This window comes from Puma concolor, chromosome F2 (genome assembly GCF_028749965.1).
Source record: "Puma concolor isolate L17-30 chromosome F2, mPumCon1.1.hap2, whole genome shotgun sequence".
Taxonomy (NCBI): Eukaryota; Metazoa; Chordata; class Mammalia; order Carnivora; family Felidae; genus Puma; species Puma concolor.
In genome coordinates, this window is record NC_141684.1 from 54380038 (window position 1) to 54401652 (window position 21615).

The 21615-nt window shown below is 42.4% G+C and overlaps 1 protein-coding gene across 1 annotated transcript in view; it reads left to right on the forward strand.

The window, feature by feature from the left end:
* The window catches only part of PAG1 (phosphoprotein membrane anchor with glycosphingolipid microdomains 1), a 61399-nt gene extending 41231 nt beyond the window's left edge, over nucleotides 1-20168 (forward strand). Inside the window, exons 4-7 of the mRNA XM_025922980.2 lie at nucleotides 206-302; nucleotides 2611-3212; nucleotides 6955-7014; nucleotides 11518-20168. Coding sequence (XP_025778765.1) covers nucleotides 206-302; nucleotides 2611-3212; nucleotides 6955-7014; nucleotides 11518-11886 — 1128 coding nt within the window. The 3' untranslated portion in view covers nucleotides 11887-20168. The remainder of the gene's footprint in view (nucleotides 1-205; nucleotides 303-2610; nucleotides 3213-6954; nucleotides 7015-11517) is intronic.
* The last annotated feature ends 1447 nt before the right edge of the window (nucleotides 20169-21615 follow it).

The following is a 21615-nucleotide window of genomic DNA, read 5'->3' on the forward strand; positions in this document are numbered from 1 at the left end:
GTGTTCTGTACCTGATCTGCAGTAACCACTAGCCACCTGTAGCTGATGAGCATTCAAAGTGTGACTAGCAATTCAATTTTGTTTAATTTCACTTAGTTTAAGTGGATTTGGGTTTTTGTTGCTGCGGTTTTAATTTTTAGAAAAAGCCATGGCCACTCTCCTCTGCCCGCAGTCTGATTGTTCATGTGGTATGTTTGTTTTGCAGCCTTCTGACAAGGAGATGTTCAGCCGCTCAATAACTAGCCTGGCCACAGATGCACCTGCCAGCAGTGAACAGAACGGAATACTCACCAATGGGGACAGTAAGTTATGCAAAAATACGAGCTTTCCATGCAGACCCCATCACATTTCAAAAAACGTAGCTCAAAAATTAGCAAATGTGTTCTTGCCCACTCTTGGTATTCTACCAGTTTTAGTGAATGTCCTCTCATTTGGATGAAAAGCTAGTATTTATTAATTGGTTTCTCTGTGCCATTGCTCTAAGATCTGTTTGTATACTAACTCATCCATACAACTACTATAAGATTACTGATATTAATATTCTCACTCCCTGTAAGATAGCTGTTGTTACTGTCCACAGCTTAGAGGTGAAGAAACCGCAGCACATTGCTGCTTCGACAGATCACCACAAACTTAGTGCCTTAGAACAACTGAAATGTATTAACTTACGGCTTTAAAGTACCAGCAGAAAGGCACTTCTTCCTGGAGGCTCTAGGGGTGAATCTGTTCCCTTACCTGTTTCAGCTCCTAGAGGCTGCCTGCATTTCTTGATTCCTAGCCTTTCCCTCCATCTTTACACCTGTCCCCAACTCTCTTGCCCCACTCTGTCACTTAAAGGGACTCTTGGGGCGCCTGGGTGGCTCAGTTGGTTCAGCATCTGACTTCAGCTCAGGTCATGATCTCACGGCTCATGAGTTAGAGCCCTACATCAGGCTCTGTGCTGACAGCTCAGAACCCGCTTTAGATCCTCTCTCTCCCCCCTTTCCCCTACTCTCTCTCAAAAATAAATAAACATTTAAAAAAAAAAAAAAAAGACTCTCATGATTACGTTGGGCCCACCTGGGTGACCCAGGCTACTCTCCTTCTCAGGGTCAGCTGATAGTTCACCTGTATCCTTAATTCCTCCCTGGCCACGTAGCATAACACACACATCCACAGGTTCCAGAGGGTAGGACATGGACACCTTTTGGAGGCCATAATTCTGCTCGCCATGGAGAGGCTGATAATTTGCCTGAGATCACAGTCAGTGTGCTGACGATCTGTAATCTGAGTGCTGGGCACACCTCTGGATCCACTCTGCACACCACCTGTTGCACGCACGGAGTGCTGTCCCTGACAAAAATAGCAACTACACTTGCTTCACACTGTCCAGTTTACAAAGTGCTTTCACCTGAGGTAGGAGGTTGTCCTGTACCCCGTGTCCTGCTAAGGAAACTCGGGGGGGGGGGGGGGGGGCGGGGGGCAGTATCTACCCCAGAATCTGCAGACTCCAGTGCTTGTTCTCTGACCACCATGACACATGTCTGGGGCCAGAGGGCAGAAGTTCAACCCCTCTGTGATGAGTAAGTAAACCTAGGGTGGTACCTGCCGTTGTGTCAGACACTGTCCTGGGCTGCAGGGGTCTCAGAGAATCCCAGTCTAGTCCATAAAGGTCAAAACTCATAAGTTATAAACACACACATACGTACATATGTAAAGACTATATATCGTATATAAGAACTATATATTATATAAGGAGCATGTAAGATAAACGTATGATATAAATATACCTATTTTAGTACACATTTATTCGTATATACTTATACTTTTTATGCTTACACATGAAGAATAGATAGTATATAAAGAACATATAATAGAGCAACAGTAATTTAATAACTTGTTCACTACAATGTAGGTATCAGAAGGGCGGGGCTGGCTTTGTTGATGTACTCCAACCATCTCTGGCACACAGTAGGCACTCAGAAAACATGACTGAATGGTTTCACACAGTAACATTTCTGTGCAAATCGAAGGATTTCACATTTGGATTTTCTAATTTGAGGTAGAAATGGTAGGGGGAAGGGCAGTGAGATGGAAGGAAGAGGCACAGGCGTGCAGTCCCTTTGTTACACTGGTTTAGGGCACATTTTTGCCCCCTTGTTTCCATCGTGTCTGTCAAACAAAAGTGACCACTGAAAGGGAATGGTTTCCAGTTATTCCCTCCAAACGGGAGGAGGCCGGTAAGGCCAGGGAAGGTGGCCACCATACATGCCCCCCATTTTGGTGCCCAGCCACTCACGGTCTGGCTCCAGGGAATATCACTTTCTTCCTCTGGTCACGTTAGGCACTCTGCCTACCAGAGTCCCACCAATAAGCAATGAAAGTAACTGTGAACCAAATTAATAGCCAAGACAACTTATTAAATATTGTATTAGGAAGATGTAATAGCTGGTTTTAGTTTCAACTGTGGTTGAAATAAGAATATCAAGTAACAATCATACCATCTGTAATTTGCAGTTTAGAGTCCAATAAAAAGCACCTTGATTTAACCTAACCTTGCATTATCCAATTCACTGTAATAATTATTTAAAGAATTGTCTTTCCTCATTTTTAATACTTCTGCTGCCTTAGTTCTTTCAGAAGACAGTACTCTGACCTGCATGCAACATTATGAGGAAGTCCAGACCTCAGCTTCAGATCTGCTGGACTCCCAGGACAGCTCGGGGAAGCCAAAATGTCATCAGAGCCGGGAACTGCCCAGAATTCCTCCTGACAGCGCCGTGGACATGATGCTCAATGCGAGAGCCGTGGATGGGGACCAGGGCCTGGGGACGGAAGGGCCATACGAAGTACTCAAGGATAGTTCCTCCCAAGAAAATATGGTGGAGGACTGCTTGTATGAAACTGTGAAAGAAATTAAGGAGGTGGCGGCAGCTGTGAACCCAGGGAAAGGCCATGGCAGCAGGTCAAAGTCAACTTCCGCTTTGAAAGAGCTTCCGGGGCCTCAAGCCCCCCAAGCAGACTTTGCTGAGTATGCCTCAGTGGACAGAAACAAAAAATGTCGACAGAGTGTTAATGCAGAGACTGTTCTTGGAAATTCATGCGATCTGGAAGAGGAAGCCCCACCACCTGTCCCCGTTAAACTTCTGGATGAGAATGAAAACCTTCAGGAGAAGAGAGAGAGCAAGACAGGAGACGAAGGAGCCACAGAGGGGACCAGTGAAACCAACAAGGTAAGCCCCCATGTTTGTGCTTCATGTGCTTTTGTCACGATTAGAAATCTAGCTGATCTTGGGGCTTTTACTGGCACATCATTCTGGGAAATACATATAAACACTTTCAGGTTCGTTGAATGATGAAAGCTGCTTCATCATTCTGTGTGTGGCTCTCCCCGCCCCCCCCCCCCCCCCCCCCGCTTCCAAATAATAAAATGCTAAAAACTCATGTTTGTAAAATATTTTCTCTTGGCCCCTTACTTGGATATTTTCCAGTTTTTACATCCTATCTAATTGGGGCTAAGTATTACTGTCTTCATTTTGAAGACCAGGAATTTAAATGGAAACTAGACCGTTTGCCCCGTGTTTAGCCTCTTCTGTTTGCTGCTGCCTCAAGCAGCATGGTGATCCCAGAAGTCAGAGCATAGGAACACACACAGAGGGAACAGACTCACAGTTGCCACTGGTTGTATGTGATTATATATGCATACTTCTATATAAAATCAAGTAAAAGATTTTATTTTGTGACAATTTCAAAACAATAGCCAATAACTCTTAAGGTTAGATATTCAACAAAGCTCTCAAATGTATTAACAATCCCTGGGCCTTACCTGTTTCTGATAACTGGATGTATGAGCCACAATAACTTGAAATTCACATTTCCAGTTGTCAGTATCTCCTTGGGATTTAACCAGGCCCAGTCTTCTTTAGTCAGCTATTATCTGATTTCTGTCCTCTCCACAGGAAAAAGCAAGGTTCTCATCTCAGGTTTTGGTGGGAAGGACAAATAGGGGTTAGTCAGTCAATACAGTTGTAGCCTTAAAAAAACATCTGGAGTTTATGATCAAAATGTGAACTCTGGCTGTGGCTATATAGGTTATACCCAGTAAGTCATTCTTTGTGGTATTCTCTGAATGCGTTTCAACTTTTCATATTATCTGTGAAATCAGCTGTTGAGAGCCCCAATAAGAGTGTTCGTGAACCTAGTGCTAAATGCAAAAGTGCAGTCTATTGTTTTGCCCTTCATATAACCACAGATAATGAAACTAATGTAAAGTCTATTATGCCTAAAAAAAAAATTCAAGCTTTTTTTACTTATAAGCACTTGAAAGATAAGAAGGTCAATTGTCTAACCACTACCACTAAGCAGTTCTCCAGATATCCCATTAGAAACTGGAAATACCCATCTGGGAATCAATGGTAATACAAGAATGAATAACCCATCATCTTCATATAAACAATCTTAATTTTAAGCAACTCAGATAACTTGAAATAGTTAATATTCATTCATTTTTTTATTCATGCACAAGATTTTCGCAAGCACCTACTACGTGCCACATAATCTTCTAGGTGCTGAGAATCCACTAGTGAGCAAAACTTCTGAACAAAACTTCCTGCTCCAGTGGAGCTTACATTTTAGTGGGGAGAGATATAAATATGCACAAAACTAAAGTATATGGCACTTTAGAAGGCTTTAAAGTTTATAGGGAAAAATTAGAACAAAATAAGGAGGATTAGGAAAGTGGAGTGAGTACAATTATGAGTCGAGTGGTCAGGGCATGCCTACTGTGAAGGTGGCATTTGAATAAAACGTTCAAGAAGGTGAGAGAATGAGTTGTATACATTTGGGGGAAGAGCGGAGGGAATGGCCAGTGTGAAGGGCCTGAGGCTGGAGCTCGTCCGGCCTGTCCAAGGGAGAGGAGTGGGACAGGTGTGGCTGGAGAGGAAAGGGTAGTAGAGAGAAAGGTAACTAGGGGCCCAATCCTGTGTGGCCTTTACTCATAATCTGAATAAAACAGGGGTCATTAGAAAATCTTGAGAAGAAGGGATGACTCTTTGGATCTTTGGCAAAGATGCCCCTGAATGTACTGTCGGATTCAACTGTAAAGGGGAGGAGCAAGGAGGAACACCAGGTGGCCATTCTCACAGACCAGACAAGAGATGATGGTGGCTTAGAACAGGACAGAAGTAATGGGAGAAGCTAAGCTGGAGCCAAGAGATTGGTTGGTGGACCAGATGTGTGATGAAAGAAAGAAAAGATAATGATGAGTCCCAGGTTTGGCCTGAGCCACTACCAAGATGGAGTCACCATTCACTGAAATGGAGAGGGCTGCAGGCAGGCAGGTTTTTGGAGAAGATTGCGTATTCGGTGCTGGACATATTTCGTTTGAGATACATACTGGATGTCTGAGTAGAAACAGCAGAGAGCAGCTGGATGGATGAGGAGGTTTAGGAGAAAAGGTCTGGGTTGGATTTGTACACTTGGAAGTCATCAGCAGAAATTTTTTCTTACAGCCATGACGTTGCTTTAAGGGGGGAATGAGATCACTGATTGAGTGTAAATGACAACTAGAGGAGTTCCCAGGGCGCAGGTCTAGGAAAGAAAAGGAACGAGCAGAGGACACCTAAATAGGAAAGAAAAACAGGAAAGTTCAGTGTCCTGGAAGCCACGTGAAGAAGGTTCAGGGACAGGGAAGTGGCCACTGTGGCAAATGCAGTGACGGGTCAGGAATGATGAGGGCTGAGGATTGACAGTCACGTTAGTCACGTGGTGGACATTGGTGTCCTGGAGTGTCAGAGGCAGAAACTTGACTGAAATGGTTTAGAGAGAGGAAAGGAAGAGAAAAATTATTTGAGCAACTTTTTTAGACAAGTCTTTTAAGAGCTTTTGCTATAAAGGGATGAGGCCATAGATGGAACTGGAAGAAGGGTTGGTTTGTTTTGTTTTCAGAGTCAGAGAAATAACAGCATGGTTTCACGTGGGTGGGAATGATTTCACAGTGAGGGAAAAGCTGATGATGTAAACTGAATGGGAGACTTGCTGGAGTGAATGTTCATGAGTAGATGTGAGGGGGCAGGATCTCCTGTATAAGAGGAGGGGATCACCTTTACGAGGGGCTTGAAGAGTTCTTTGGTGACAGGGAGGAAGGACAATTCGTGAAAGCAGAGATGGGGGTAGGGTAGGGTATAAGTTCCTAGAAATTTCTGATTTCTTCAGTTTTCTCCAGGTCACCAGGTAAGAGTGAGGATGGGGGAGGAGGTATTGGGGCCTGGGGAGGGAGGGGAAGGTGGGAAGTAAACAGCCGAGCAGGGACCGGGTATACTGGCAAGGGTGGTCCAACACAGAGCAGTGCTAAGAACCCACCTGAAGGTTGAATTCACCAGTGACCAGGAAGGGCATTGGGTATTTAATACTACTGGGTAATGAAAAACATCGTACAATAGATACAAGAGGGGGAGAGGGGTAGAAGGAGAGAGAGAATCTCAAGCAGGCTCCACAGTCAGCATGGAGCCTGACATGTGACTTGATCCCACGATCCTGGGATCATGACCTGCGCCGAAATCAAGAGTCAGATGCTCAACCGACTGAGCCACCCAGGCGCCCCAACACAATAGATTTTTTACAAGTGTTTATAAGTGTTAGTTGCTTGACAGCATTTCTTTTATTAGTGTTTCTTCTTTTAATGTTTATTTTTGAGAGACAGAGACAGAGTGCAAGCGGGGGAGGGCTGAGCTGTCATCACAGAGCCCAATGCAGGGTTCCAACTCAAACCGTGAGATCATGACCTGAGCCCAAGTCGGATACTTAACTGACGGAGCCACCCAGGCACCCCTTGACATAATTTCTTTGTAGAAAATAATATCTTCCCTCAAAATCATTTGAAAACATTTTTATAGATGTGTCAAAACAAATGCAAAAGAAAGGCTGGATTATTGACTTCAAACTATATCTTCCCTTGGTCTGTGTTTGTTTTAACAGAGATTTAGTTCATTGTCGTACAAGTCCCGGGAAGAGGACCCAACTCTCACAGAAGAAGAGGTGAGTTTTGTTGCTTTTTAAATAACCAGAAAACTTTAAAGAATAGAGCGTTTCTCCCTGAATAAATACACTGTTATGCTACTCTTCTCTGAAAAAGCTGAAATACTCTTAAGCCTATGTGTGGAGGCCAGGATTTGGGAATGTTGGCTTTATAGTGGCTCAAGTGACTGGCAGATGGTAGGAGAAAAAGGAAGACAGGATGAACAGGTCATCTAAGTGAAAGAAACAGAGTAGGAAAGAAGGAACAGAAAAAAAAGATAGGAAGAGGAGGGGAGAAAATAGAATGACAAGAGAGAGATTTAAGTGCGAGAGCTTTAGTGAGCAGTCAGGAAGCAAGTCCACCTTCGAAGGCACTTAATCATGGGTTGGAAAACACAGGAAACTGGAACAGGTGGGTGTAAGGAATTTAATCCAGCCTGGGAAGTGGAGGGGGAAGGTTTTAATGAGGAATATGGAGGCAGAGAGCAGGTAACTAACTCCGGGAAGTACAATTCCAGGCTGCAGCAACAGTCAGACATAGCAGCCAACAAGAAAGCACCGTCTTCTTCCAAGTACCTGGGCTAAATATTCACCAGCTAAACTTTTCACTGAAGCGTCAAAATCGTACAAGCCGGTATATATGTTATTATATCAAGCTAGGCTCAGACAGCTGAACACCTCAATTTATCTGGCTGTATATAGCTTCTATCTGGAATTCCTAGCATGGTAAATTTTGTGCATGTAGGAAAATGACATACATATGCAGGGACATCCCCTCACATCATAGGACTTTGTGTAGAGTATTAAAAAATGAAATAGACTGCAATCCCACATTGGGAGTTCAAAGAGCAGAGAGCTTCCCATAGGCAATGTTGCCCACGTGCTTCTGTGTTTCTTGCCCCAGGGAAAGGACCTGCGATGTAGCCACCTGTTCATATGAGCCAAAATCCTGGGCATCATCCATGACACCCCCATTTCCTCTATGTCCTCAGACTCAGGCAGTAGCAGATCCCCTGAATTCTACCTCCAAAGGGTTTCCTTCACATGCTGCTCTGTCCGTGTCCACTGTGCCCGCCCCTCACCAGCCTGGTGGCGCCTTCACCTTCTTCTAGCAGTCTTTTGTCCCCACTGCACCAGGGCCATCCCACTTGGGACCAAAAAGAAGAATATATGAGAGATCTGGAAACAAATCCTTTAAAATAAAGTTGAGACTATGTAAAAATTTAAATTACTTTTCTTCTAATCTTACATTGTTTGTGGTTTGGGAAAATAGGACCTAGTTATAGTGATGAATTTTTAACGTAGATTAAAGAACGGTGATTCACATGTATTCGTTTTAGGAAGCTGCTTTACAAAAAAGAATTATGGAAGTCACTTATTTTTGTATTTTTGTACTATAGTGTTAGCCAGTCCAGACAGACACTGAGACATGAGTTTTAAGTACAGTTATCCCAATTTAACAGAATGATGGGAAAGGGTTGGTTATAGGAAGAGAAATGGGGGAAAGGAAGAGGGTAATTTATAAGAACATAATAACAATTTGCAGCCTAAATAATAAAGATGAGAGATTTAAAAGAGAAGAATTGTAGGGGCGCCTGGGTGGCTCAGTCGGTTAAGCGTCCGACTTTGGCTCAGGTCATGATCTCGCGGTCCGTGAGTTCGAGCCCCGCATCAGGCTCTGTGCTAACAGCTCAGAGCCTGGTTCAGATTCTGTGTCTCCCTCTCTCTCTGACCCTCCCCCATTCATACCCTGTCTCTCTCTCTCTCTCTCTCTCAAAAATAAATAAATGTTAAAAAAAAATTTTAAAGAGGAAACTTGTGACACTAAATAGCAGCAGGGCTTGAAAGGAACCTGTATACGAAATGGAAATCATAGTCCTAGAAGGTGTATATCCGAACATCAGAAGACTTGTAAATGTTAACACTTATGAAAGATTCTCAACATTCTCTGCACACTAGGCTCGTGCCCAGAGACAATATTAAGTTGCAAGTTAATGAAAGAGCCTTTAACTTTTTAAAAAAGAGTGTAAAGGCCAAGAAAACCCAAGTAATTGCAAAGAGCGGAGCATTAATGGCAGGCATCGTGGGGAGGAAAGTTGAGGAGAGAAGCTGCAGTGTGCCCCCCCTCATCGGTACAGGGCAGGAAATGGTGTGTTTGTCCTCCTCAGTGTTGCCCCTGAGGGCACAGAGTGCATTTCTACTTTGCTGGCTCCCCTCTTCACTGTCATCCATGATTCACCCTTTATAATCTGTCCACCCTTTATAATCCATGTCCACCCTTTATAATTTTTGGCTTGGATGACCTTTTAGATAATAAGTTCCATATGTTTGCACCTCACTGTGAAAAGCAGGTGATTTATTCTTCCTAATTTCAAAGAAATTATCATTCTTCATTTCAAGAGTAATTTTCCATTCAGATCTCTAAGGTGAGAACGTTAATTTACTATTCACTAGACAGGTCAGACCAGCATGGCAGAATTTCCCAAAGATGATTCCTCTGGTTTTAAATCTTTGGATTGTCAAGGCCTGGCAAAACAGAGCCACCAGCCTGTAGTGAAAAGTTCTCATGCAAATGACCAGTTAACATGCGGCAGGCCTGTCTTAAGAAGCTTTTGAGGCCAGCTGGAAACTTCATCCACAGTATGTAAGATATGTGAAAGCAAGGAAATATCTCTCCGCACTTGGGAAGCCAAGCATCTGTCAGGAGGCATGTTCATTTATTTCCTGGGTGTTTGAATAAATCAATCATTATGGCCAATGAAGGTAATGAAGGATATTTCTACTTATTTCCAGCCTTGGTTTCTAACAATAATACCCCCCCCTACACACACACACACACACACACACACACACAAATGTCTCTTAATCAGTGTGTTTAATCTATCATTACCAAAGAAAATTAAATCCCTCTTGATAGTAGAGGTTATATGGAGTATGTTAATGAGACTGAGTAGGGGTGTCCGGAAAATAGCCCACCCTTTCAGTAGGAAAGAGGGCCCTGTAAGTGAATTGTCCCCAAATTTCATTTCTGGGTTGGCTGGTTGCAAGTAAGAATGGATTTTTCCCACTGGAGAAAACTTATCCCCATCTGTAAATGTCTATTTAACCAGTAATATGCAATGAAGTTGAAAAATTAATGGAAAATGAGGCTTTTACAGGTAGAAGTAGATTGCCAGCCAGAATCCAGGAGCTACTTTTCAGACCACTTCGATGCAGAAAGAGTGAACCAAACGGTCTAATTCGGGGGTTCTCACACTTTAGTGGGCATCAAAATCAGCACAGAGTGCTGGGCCCCATCCCCAGAGTTTCTGATTCAGTGCTTCTAGGATGGGACCCAGATCCTGCTGCTGCCAGTTCGAAGCCTGCCTTTTGAGAACCATTCATCTAACATCTGTCTTCTTCCTTTTTCCTTAAAGCAGTAGAGCTTTTTTTTTTTTTCCCCAGGTGAAATATTCTGATGTAGAAATCGAGTAAAACATGATACTGTAGTCAGGTCCTGGGGGCCTCATTCTGCCTGCTCTCCTCCTTCCCAAAGACCCAGAGAGAACCTGGTTGTCATGGGGTTATGTTCATAGGACTGGTCTACTTACAAAGTTGAACATATATAATTGTTCTCTAGTAATGTACTTCAGGATTAGCACATGAAGAACCCACTTCTGGGTATATAGCTGAAGGAGATGAAATCACTGTGTTGAAGACGTGTACCCTCAGGTTCTTAGCAGCATTATTCACCATAGTCAAGACATGGAAACAACCTAAGTATCCATCAACTGATGAATGGATAAAGAAAATGTGAGATACATATCCACGTGTATACATTTTAAATATATACATATACATATATATAATGTGTGTATACACACATGTACATACACACACAGTGGAATATTATTCAGTCGTGAAAGAGATTTTACCTTTTGTGACAACTTGGATAGACCTTGAGAACATTATGCAAGTGAAATAAGTCAGAGAAACCCAAATACTATATGTTCTACATAGATGTGGAATCTAAAAAAGCCAAACTCTTAGAAATAGCAAGTAGAATGGTGGTTGCCAGGGGCTGGGGAGTAGGGGAAAGGGGAGATGTTGGTCACAGGGTACAAACTCCCAGCTGTAAGCTGAGTAAGTTCCAGGGATCTGATACAGAGCATGGTGACTATAATTAACAGTGGTATACTATCATACTTGAAAGTTGAAAAGTAGGTCTTAATTGTTTTCACCACATACAGACACATACAGACACACACACACACACACACACACATAGTGGTAACAAAGGAGTTAACTAAGCTTTGTAGTAATCATTTCACAGTATATATGTGTATCAAATTACCATGTTGTACACCTTAAGCTTACATATGCTATGTGTCAATAATATCTCACTAAAGCTGGGGAGAATTAGCAAAAAAAAAAATCTTAAAGGGGCATACACATGCCTATAGTGCTAAATATCTAGCTTGTCACTGTAAAGGGGGAGAAAGAAGTCAAACTTGAGGCTTATTTAATTCACCCTTTGTTTTCTAGATCTCAGCCATGTATTCATCAGTAAATAAACCTGGGCAGTCAGGGAATAAATCGGGACAGTCTCTTAAAGCTCCAGAGTCCACCTACACCTCCATCCAAAGCGCCGCTCAGAGATCCCCCTCTTCCTGTAACGATCTCTACGCGACTGTTAAAGACTTCGAGAAAACGCCAAACAGCGGTAGCATGCTTCCAGCAGCAGTGAGACCCAGTGAGGAACCCGAGCCCGATTATGAAGCAATACAGGCTCTAAACAGAGAGGAAGAAAAGGCCACCCCAGAGACCAATGGCCACCGCGGCCTTCTCCCGAAGGAGAATGACTATGAGAGCATTGGGGACTTGCAGCAGTGCAGAGACATCACCAGGCTCTAGCAGCCCCAAAGACAACCCCAGATGCCGTGTGCTCAGCCGCCTGGAGGGCTCAGCCACCTGGGGGGCACTCCTGCGGGAAACAAGAAGCTCTGTCAACCCACACTCTGTATGCTGCTCTGGTAACCTGAAGACGATTGAAAACGTGGAGACTGTTTAGCAGGGTCGGAAACAGTGAGGTACGTACCGAGTGCACCCGAGTGCGTCCCTGCCTGCAGGGGGCACTCGCACGCCCAAGCACATCTCTTTCATGCACCCTCGCCCTCTGGAAAGGTCCCAGCTGTCGGTGGTTTCATCCTATTCGTGAGGAAAGCCAAGATGAAAGGAAGAACTGCGTTCATCAAGAACCACGACCCCACCTGCCTAAAATACTGCCATTCAGAAGAGCCAGGTTTTTCTTCCTTTCTTTTTTTTTCCTGTCTGCCCCTAATATTTCTTCCCCGTGAAATCTTCCGATTTCTAATGGTTCATTCCGAGAAAATTCTCCCCCGAGGCTTGGCCCTTGCCTTCCACTTAGGGATTTTAAGATGGTAAGAAACTGTGGTTGCTGGTTCCTGTCAGCTCACAGGCCTCTTCCAAGAGCCGCACCTGGAAAAACGACCACTGCAGGTGGACAGGACCGGGGCTGCCTCTTAGGTTTAGGTCTTCATTCCTTCTGATTTAGGCACTCCACATCGGCAGCCTCTCCCAAAGTACTTGAAGTCATTTTTAGATGCTTTATTTTATTTTTCTAGTCAAAGCGTGCCCCCCCCCCCCCAGTATTTGAAACTCTTCAGAGCCTTTTCAGTATTTTCAATGAACATTGTGGTACTTCTATACTTGTTTTAGCCCAGAGCTCATTTCTCTGAAACAGAGAGCCTTAATCTCCATGTTGGGACACACCACATATTTGGACGGCAGCCATGGCATCCGTCTCTGAAGGGCTGCGGACTTGAATGTGTATTTCTGATGCTCTCTGCTGCCACACTAACAGTGTGAGATTTCATAAGTTAACTGCTACCCTAAGGTAATCTATCTAAAATTAAAATGTAAACATTTATTTTTGTTATATAAATTTATAAGATGTTTTATGTTTAACGCCTAATTTCTAGAAAGTGCCAGAAAAAAAATGTATATTAACTATTTTGATTTTGTGTACAATGATTTATACTCTCATTTTGAAAAGACACCATAAAGCACATAAGCTAGGTAACTACACGTAGCTGTTATCTTTTTTCTAATCAAGTGTTTAAAATACTGAAGGTTTTTTCAAGACTTAACTTTTCAAATGGTACTTGGAGCTCCTGGTCAAAGTCTTCTGGCTCACTAGAGAAATCAGCAGAATAAACACAAAGGATCATTTTCAGTGAGTTCAGTGGGCAATACTGAAATATTTGAAATGGTCAAAAACAATGGAAAGAACGAAATATGACTAGGGATGTCTGCATTATTAACCTCATGAAGGTATTTATAATTCCATTAAGATTCAGATACATGTTTAAGAAAACAGTGATGGTTTCTGCAAGCCAGTCCTTGCAAATGCAAATTGCCTATTGGGGTTTTTTTCCCCTTCATTTTACAAAAATCAGTGGCTGAAATAACTCTGATTAAAGAGCTCAGCCTGGTTTGAATTTAATCATCTCTTTAGACTTTATAAGGCCAACATTGGGAAACTTGTTCACTTTTCATTTTAAAAGGAACCTGCTATTATACAGTGTGGCTACAGAAAGGGACCTTTTCCTACACTGACAAAGGGGGAAAAAAGAGGCAGTTATTCAATGCTGCTGCGACATGTCTGGCTTTTCAGGTTGAATACTCTTGCTGTTTTCACTCATTATGACAAAGGATGCCGTTCGGAGGATGAGGCATCTTGCAAATGGTAGGGACCAGCTCACAGGCGTGTTTTTTTCCCATCCCTTGCATTCATGGCTTGATTTTGTGACTGTTCTGTGATACATTTCTGAAAATTGTGAAGTGAGCTTTGTTGGGGTAAACCGGTCGGTTGTCATTATGTTTCGGTCATCCTGGTCTTTCCCATGAAGACCGCTCGAGCCTAAGCACAATCATCATTGACTAGAAGATAAGGGCAGAAATACCCTTGGATTGGGGGGAAAGTTCATCAGGAAGGTGCCACAAGTGGGCCTTGTTCTCTGAATTCGTATCTTTCATGAGCACTGTTTTGCCTGGTGATTTTCATTGCTTACTTGGTATTAATGAGTTTGACCCAACAATCTCTACATCCTGGGGTTCCTTTAGCACTTGGTGACGGCCTTGTCACATCGCATACCTAGTATTGTGCATGCTGCAGTAATGTCCTTTATGAGCGCTTGACCACTCCAAAGTTTTACTGTATTTCATAATGTCTTTACTTATTGCCAGGGAGGTGAGAATGACCTCTAAAGTGTAAAATCATTTCCAGAGAGGAAAGTTCTTTATAAATAGTCCTATCATCTTGAAATTTCATTATCAGAATTTCCCCCAGAAGCTCTGAAATAAAGGCTATGCAATGTAGCCATAAAATATGCACTGAACTCTCTCTTAATTTGAGAATCTGTGCTAAGAATAAGTTGTGATTTGAAGTATTATAAGTATATTTTAAAAGAAACTAGAAGGCCCTCCGGCATAAATGCTAAAAGAAGTAATAGCACAATCCATGAGGGGTGGGGGGCAGGGAGAAGCGGAGTAAACTTTGGGAGCAGGCTTGCTGTTTAGACCATTGGGTACCTCACTGAACTACAGTATTGATGTATCCTCATGGTTTTGACCTTAAAGTACAGTATTTCATAAATTTTGTCACTTTTACTTTATTCATTGAAAATCTGTGCTAGTCTTTGAGTTGGACAAAAGCCTCTGGCTTCTTTAAAAAAGTTTCATGTTCAGCTAAATGTTACAGTTTAAATCTGTGAAAGGTAGTTATGAAAAGTTTTTACAGTATTTTTAAAATTCAACTTTGACATCCATATTATGCATTGTTATAACTTACGTTATGTGAAATTACACAAATAAACTAAGTTTTAGGAAGTGTTTTTTGTCCTGTAAGTCAGAATTGTAAACTCATCTTGCCTAAAGGCAGGATCTTTGTTTTTAGTCAGATATTTTGAAAGTTTAGAAGAATTTTTATGCTGTTTTTACTATTTCTCAAATGCAGTCAGCAGGAAAGTATGACCTATTTTACGTGAAATGTTTAAGGAAATTTTAAATTCTAGAAGAAAGTAATTTTTGCAAATATGTGGGCCACATACATTTTCTTTCCTGTCCACTAAATTATGTCATTAGGTTTATTAAAGCTTTTGAAGGTACTGCTGTCTTTTGTGGAAGAAGGCTAATTACTGATGTATCTGCCCTCAAAATCCAAGAGTTAATTCTAATTAAGTGCTAACAAGAGGTAGCCACCACAAAGAACTAAAATTTAACCTCAGGCTGTCACTGTATCTATTTCTCGTATTTGACTTCCATTTTCTTAATTAGAGCATTTATTTACTTTAACCAGTAACACACTGTGTGTATACATGTACATATACTATACATACATACCTATACATATTTACACACACACACACACACACACACACACACACACATATATATATAAAGATGTCTTTGGAATGTCTCCCCTACTAGTGTGATGACTATTGTCATAAAAGCAAAATAGAAAAAAGCTACCCAATAGTTTTCACTCAGTAATTACAAGAAAGCCTTCCTAGGTTGCCCTCATACCATTTTTCTTATTAATAAGTTCAGGTTTTAAGTTGTGTCCATAATTCTCTTCGTTGAAACCCAGTGGTGTTTTAAAATAGTTTTGTCTTGGTTTTTTTTTTAAATGTGTGTGGCTCCTTGCATATTCAGCATGACAGGAGGAAATGTAAATAGGCGTCCTTCTCAGTGTTCTCAGTGTTGAGAAGAGATTCGGCCGAAAGCAACAAGAGCCATGTGAGCCAGGACAGAGCCACAGGGAGGTGACCCCCACCCCCGCCCACCTGGTAGCAGAAGCAGAGGCCCGTTATCACATGGCTGCATTTTATTTCATTTTCCTTAGAAGGCCGTGTGAGTTTACCGCAGAACCAGCGAGCGGTGATGTAGCATGACGTGCAGAAAACCGCTCTGAGATGTTCTTCTGAGAGGCGGCTCTCATCCCAGAGCTTCAGTTCAAGACTGAGTTAGGATTTTGTAAATGAGTAAATGACATTTTTTTTTCCAGTGCTCCTTGTACTAGTAAATACTGAGTCCGTGTGATCTAGTGATGCCATTCTTCCAAAAGTGTCGGCGTCCGGTACCCGGCCAGCTTCGTGGTGGCCCTGGAAGCACAGCTGTACTGACGGCTCTTTCCTGGAAATCCTGACAGGCTTACTGTCCTGTGTAACCGGGAGAAGCTCGAGTGTATCGTTTGGTGTAAGTGACTGATGTGAAAAATAGGAACGTGTGTCTATAATCTCAGATACGCCTTCTTTTTGCAGTGAAATCTATACGCCTCGTCCTGTAGTAGTGCTCTGTGTGCTGTACCTTTTTGTAAACACGGTATTCTTGACAGTGGCATTGGACAAGTTCAACGCACCTAGAAAGCGTCTGACGTAAAGAGACCAGTCCAGAAACCGTGATAGACTAGTCTTCATCTGGAATTATGAAAGTAAATTTTAAAAACCGTGGTCCAGAAGAGAACAAATATTCATAAGTGGGTTTTTTTCCTATCGCTCATTTTTAGGTCTGTTTACGTCCAGTCTCTGGTATTTATAAAGTAGTCATTGTTTTTCCAGGTTCTTCTTTATTTCAGTTTTTCTTAATGCCGGATGAAATGAGAAATGTAACTTTTATTAAAAAGGAAACTCTTTTAAGCATTCCATTTGGTAATCGTTTATCTTAATGCAGTCAAATTAGATTTTTCTTTGCTCACCACTTATATACCGTGGGTATTTTTTAAAAATATATTATGCTCTGGTTGTCTTAGATCACCTTCTGTAATGGATGATAAAGGCTGGTAATGGTCATTCCTCAAACTTCTGTGTATGAAATTGGCAACGGTTTCATTGTTGTTACCTTTTAAATATCCTGTTTTATTAATGCACCTCAAGTTTTCAGGGGAAGTTTGAAAGCTAAACAAATAGGAATTTGCATTTCACTGTCCATGCATTTTTTCCTCATAAAAATAGTTTCTCAGAAGAAAGCGACATACTGTCCCATAGGTGGTCCTGATCAGTTTCAAAGTGCTCCTCTGACTCAAAAATAATTCATGACAATGGCGTTTTGACTCATTGTCTCAAAAGGTCTTTATAATGGTCAAATTGTCTAATTCACAAGAGAGTGGAAAAAGTTGTTTCTGATACTGGGCATTTTTAAACCTTAGTTTTAAGTCTGAAAATATCTCACTGGCTTTAACATCTTCCAATTTTTCCCCTCCACTGCTCTAGTCTTTTTAAGGAGCAAGTCTAAAGAACGGGGCCACAAAGCCACTATTTCTTCCGATCTTACCTCGGCTCCTTCCGCACAGGTGACCTTCTGTCACTTTGCACAGCACCACACCTGTTCCCCCTCCCCACCCTGGCTGCTCTCTGCTATTCATAGGCCATTCCAACACATCTTTTGCAAAATGGACACACTCCTCAGATCACGGATCCTGCCCGCCAGCATGGAACCATTCCCTGCCACTGTCCGGTGGGCGGACCGCTCTGTCCGACTCACATGTTCCTATGTCCCAGGCTGCCGAGATAAGATCATGGGTCCACCTGGGGAAGCAGATGCTGGGGGGTAAGGTCATGAGCTTTGCTAAACCATGTTCATACCTGCCCACATTTTTCATGAGAATGGTTGGCACTACAGGGCCGTGGAAAAGAACTTTAAAAAATTCTCCAGAATCAGAGTCACAACTGCAGGAAAAGTCAGCACCGTGCTCTAACTGGGTAAGCTCACTGTCCCTCATAAGGCTTTAGACTGCCTGTGTCTCCTAAGTTCCAGTGGAGTTAAATCCTTGGAATAACAGACCAATAACTTGACCGTAAAGTAGGAGGATGCTGAGCCTTTCAAGGAAAAACACCCCTTTCTTATAAGACTTAATCACTTATAAAGTAAGCTGAGTGTAATATTTTTTAGCCATAGAGCCGTTTACGCCCTCCCTCGGGAGACAGCGCTTATGGATTCTGGTAGTTATAAGTAGTTTGGTCTGCTTTGCCAGGCTTCAAGGACACAAGAATGGTCAAGCATCTCACCGGGGAGCTACCAGATATTGAGAATAACTTGGCCATTTGTAGACAAACTGATGTTTGAAGTGAGAAACCAGATCCCTTTTAAGCACTCACTTTCCACACAGCTAAGGATCCAGGATGTGTTTGGGGTTTTTTTTTTTTTTTTTAACTTCACTCTAAGTTGTCATAGTTAATTATTTGGATGGGTATTCCAGAGTGTAATTTCCACCACCACCCCCAAGTTAAAAGAACGGATATTCTCTTTACACATTTAATTTTTAAAAGTTCACCTAGTATACCAGTTAGGCACCCATGCTAGGACGGTTAAGACTAAAAGGGAGACCAGTCTTAGCCCCTGGAGCCTCAGGGGCTGTCTTATACCTCAGAACTGTCTTATTACAATGTCTGGTTTTGTTTTGTTTTTTAACTCAGCAGTTGGAAATCATGAGTTTAAAGCAAACTTTCTTTTTCCCTTTTTAAGCAGAAGAAGGAGAAAAAAACTTTTAACTTGAACTTCCCATTTAGGTAGTCAAGGCTTCCCTGAAAGACAGCAGTCAGTGTCCTTCCCCAGGTAAAGAGGCAAGAACCAAAAGCCCAAGTCTATCTCTGAAGATTCCTTTTTAGGTATTTTTAATGTAAAACCCACACATGAATCTGACATGATGTTTCTGACCTGTCCCGTAAGCCTGCTTGCCTTTTTTTTTTTTTTTTTTTTGCATTTATTTTTTGATGATAGGCTTTCTTGTTTTTCCTGGAGCCACACTAAGACCATTCCGACAGGCTCCTCCGTGGCGGACTACTGGTGTCCTGGACATGTGGCCACACCATTAGCAGGGCTTGCCTCTTAGGGAAAAGCATGTGCAAAGTGTCAGACAAGCTGAATTTTATGTTCAAGTCAACAAGCGTTTATGCCTAAGGTTTTGACGTTTAAAAAATATTTTTCTGAGGAGCAACTACCTATTTGATACGGGGGGGCCTGGCGAGCAGGAATGAAATCTGAACTAAGTGACGTGGGCAAGACTTCCCACTCCTCACGTCTCAGTTTGTGTCTCTGGAAAACAGATTATCCCAGCTCCCTGTCTACCACCCTGAGTAGCCTAAGGAGCAAACCATAGTGTGTAGAAATGAGAAAGATGACCTCAAAGATTTTGATCATTTTTAGACATTTTCTTCTTTGTAAACTCAGGAATAAGCCTGGTTTATGGATAGCATAATATGGCTACCAAAGCTACAGTTTTAGGCAACCAGATACATCCTTTCAAATGTGTTTCATTTAAAAACCTAACTTGGTGGTAAAACTGGGAAAAGAAACTCCTCATAATAATAATAATTTTTAAAAAGCCCAACAAAAAGACTTCAGTAAAAGAGTGTGGTATCAGTCTGTCATCTGCCCCAGAGTGCTTGTTTCTTACCTATAGTATTTCAACAATTTTTATGGGAGAAAAAAATGCACACTTCTTGGAAAAGTGAATTGAGGGTTTGAATTAAATTCTAAGAGACGACAATTTAAAGAGAAACATTGGATTCAGAGATGAGCTCACAGCTCTGTGATCCCTGTTTCAGCATTGACTTTACTGTGTGACCTTGAACAAATTAACTACTCTGTGCCTCAGTTTCTCCATGTGCAAAATGGGGATAATGATACCAACCATTGCCTACCTCATGGGGATGTTATGGGGACAAATGAGATAATATAAATACAAATGCTTTGATCTCTGGAAGAAAGGTGCTATATAAATTACAGTTATATTGTTTTTAATGATCCAATTGTTACGTTTAGAGTTTAAATAATAGCAATACTATTAGTCATGTTAAGAATAAGTTTCAACTCAGTGCATAATTACAATTCTCTTCTGTGGCCAAATCTTGATCATTCATCCAGTAATGGTACCTAAGGAACTGAAATGGGTATTTGATTTCTGTGTGTTTCTGCCTGTAGTGTTTCTATTCTGAATGTTCCCAAAAGGCTGGAGTTTAACTTGTAATACCTTATAGTTTACATGTAATGAACCTTATTCAAGCTGTGTATAAAAGTATAATTACATGTAAATAGCAGGTACATTGTAATTAAAGGCACTTATCAAATTGTCTTTGTTCTTTTTAAATTGCAATAAAAGTCAGTTTTATATAAAAGCTGGTTAAGACTCATTTGGTATTGTGGGAAGGTCAGGAATGCTAGTTTATATGCCTCCGTGCATAACCAGGGTTTGGGGATTTTAGCAATCGGTTCACTAAGTGAAAGGAAAGACAATGACCAGGCTACAGAGCGTAGCGGTTAGAATCGCAAACTGCAGAAAAGGAGTCTGAGTCCCAGCTCTAGGACGACTTTGAAGAAGCTGTTGGGCTTTTCCTTGCCCTTGTTTCCACATAAAAAGTGAGGGACGGTAATTCAGAACCTACTAACAGGGTTGTCTTGGAGATTAAATGTGGTATTGAGCATGGTACCCCGCAAATGCTAAATGCTCTGTAAATGCAAACAGACCATCTTCACAAGCCTGGGAAAATTGTGACGACCTCTACCCACACTGCCAGCCACTCTGGTGAAGAAATGCAACCTGAGAGCAAATAGTGCCCAGGCCATCAGGAAAACCCACCTGCTTGGTGGCTGAGGGTGGTCTAACCCCAGCAGGAATCTCAGAGCAAACAGCTTTTAAATCAGCGACCTGGCTGCCCCCTTTCTGATAACAGGAGACTGGCCTTGGGGCCCAAAGGCGAAGCAAGCGAGGATTTTCTTTGGCAAGCTCCTGATTCCTTTATGTCTGTGCCCTTTAACTCCTGGATACCCCCAAACTCACGCATTGCTTCTTAGTAGACCCCCCACACCCAGCCACGCACACACACACAACCTGGCCCTTCTCTTGGGACCTTTTCCCTGCTCCCTCCTTCTGCCACACCCCATCTGCACAATTATAAATCCCCTGTTCCCAGGGGCTCATCTGTTTGTTTCTAAGGAACTAACTCCTCCCTGTGGTAGGTTACCGTGCCCACTACTCCTAGGATTGTTTATGATTTAGGGAGCTTGCTTCCTATCACAGTCTCGAGCCAAAACCACCTGTAACTCTCACTGTGGGCATTGCAAACCCATTAGAGGCTGCGGGGAGTGATGGGGGAGGCAAAGGAGGGAGCAAATTTGCCTCATCAGAAAATGCTCTGCTGTGCCTTCCCAGAGGCCATGCCTGCTTCCCTCCATCCCCTGCCCCACCCCATGCCAAAGGGTCTCTGCTCCCTCTCCACCTTTGCTTTTGTGCAAGATGGCAACCTCAAGGCAAATGCAGGAAGAGCCTGGCCACCTCTGGTTCAAACCCCTGCTTCGTTTCTCACCACGTGGGGAGAATTTCCTCTCCCTTCCAGAGATATTAGTCCCAACTCCATTCTGTGTGCAGAGGGTCAGGGCTAAACATTTGTTCGGAGTCTCTGGATCACAGAACCTGGTTTCCCACCGGGACGAGCTGAGGAAATTGAAGTTTTGGAGCTCAGCAATCTGGTACATTTGCTGTCACCTGTGGAATGCAGTGGTCTTTGCAATTCTGTCAGAGGCGCACTGCCAATGCTAGGACATATTCTTAGGACATATTTAACA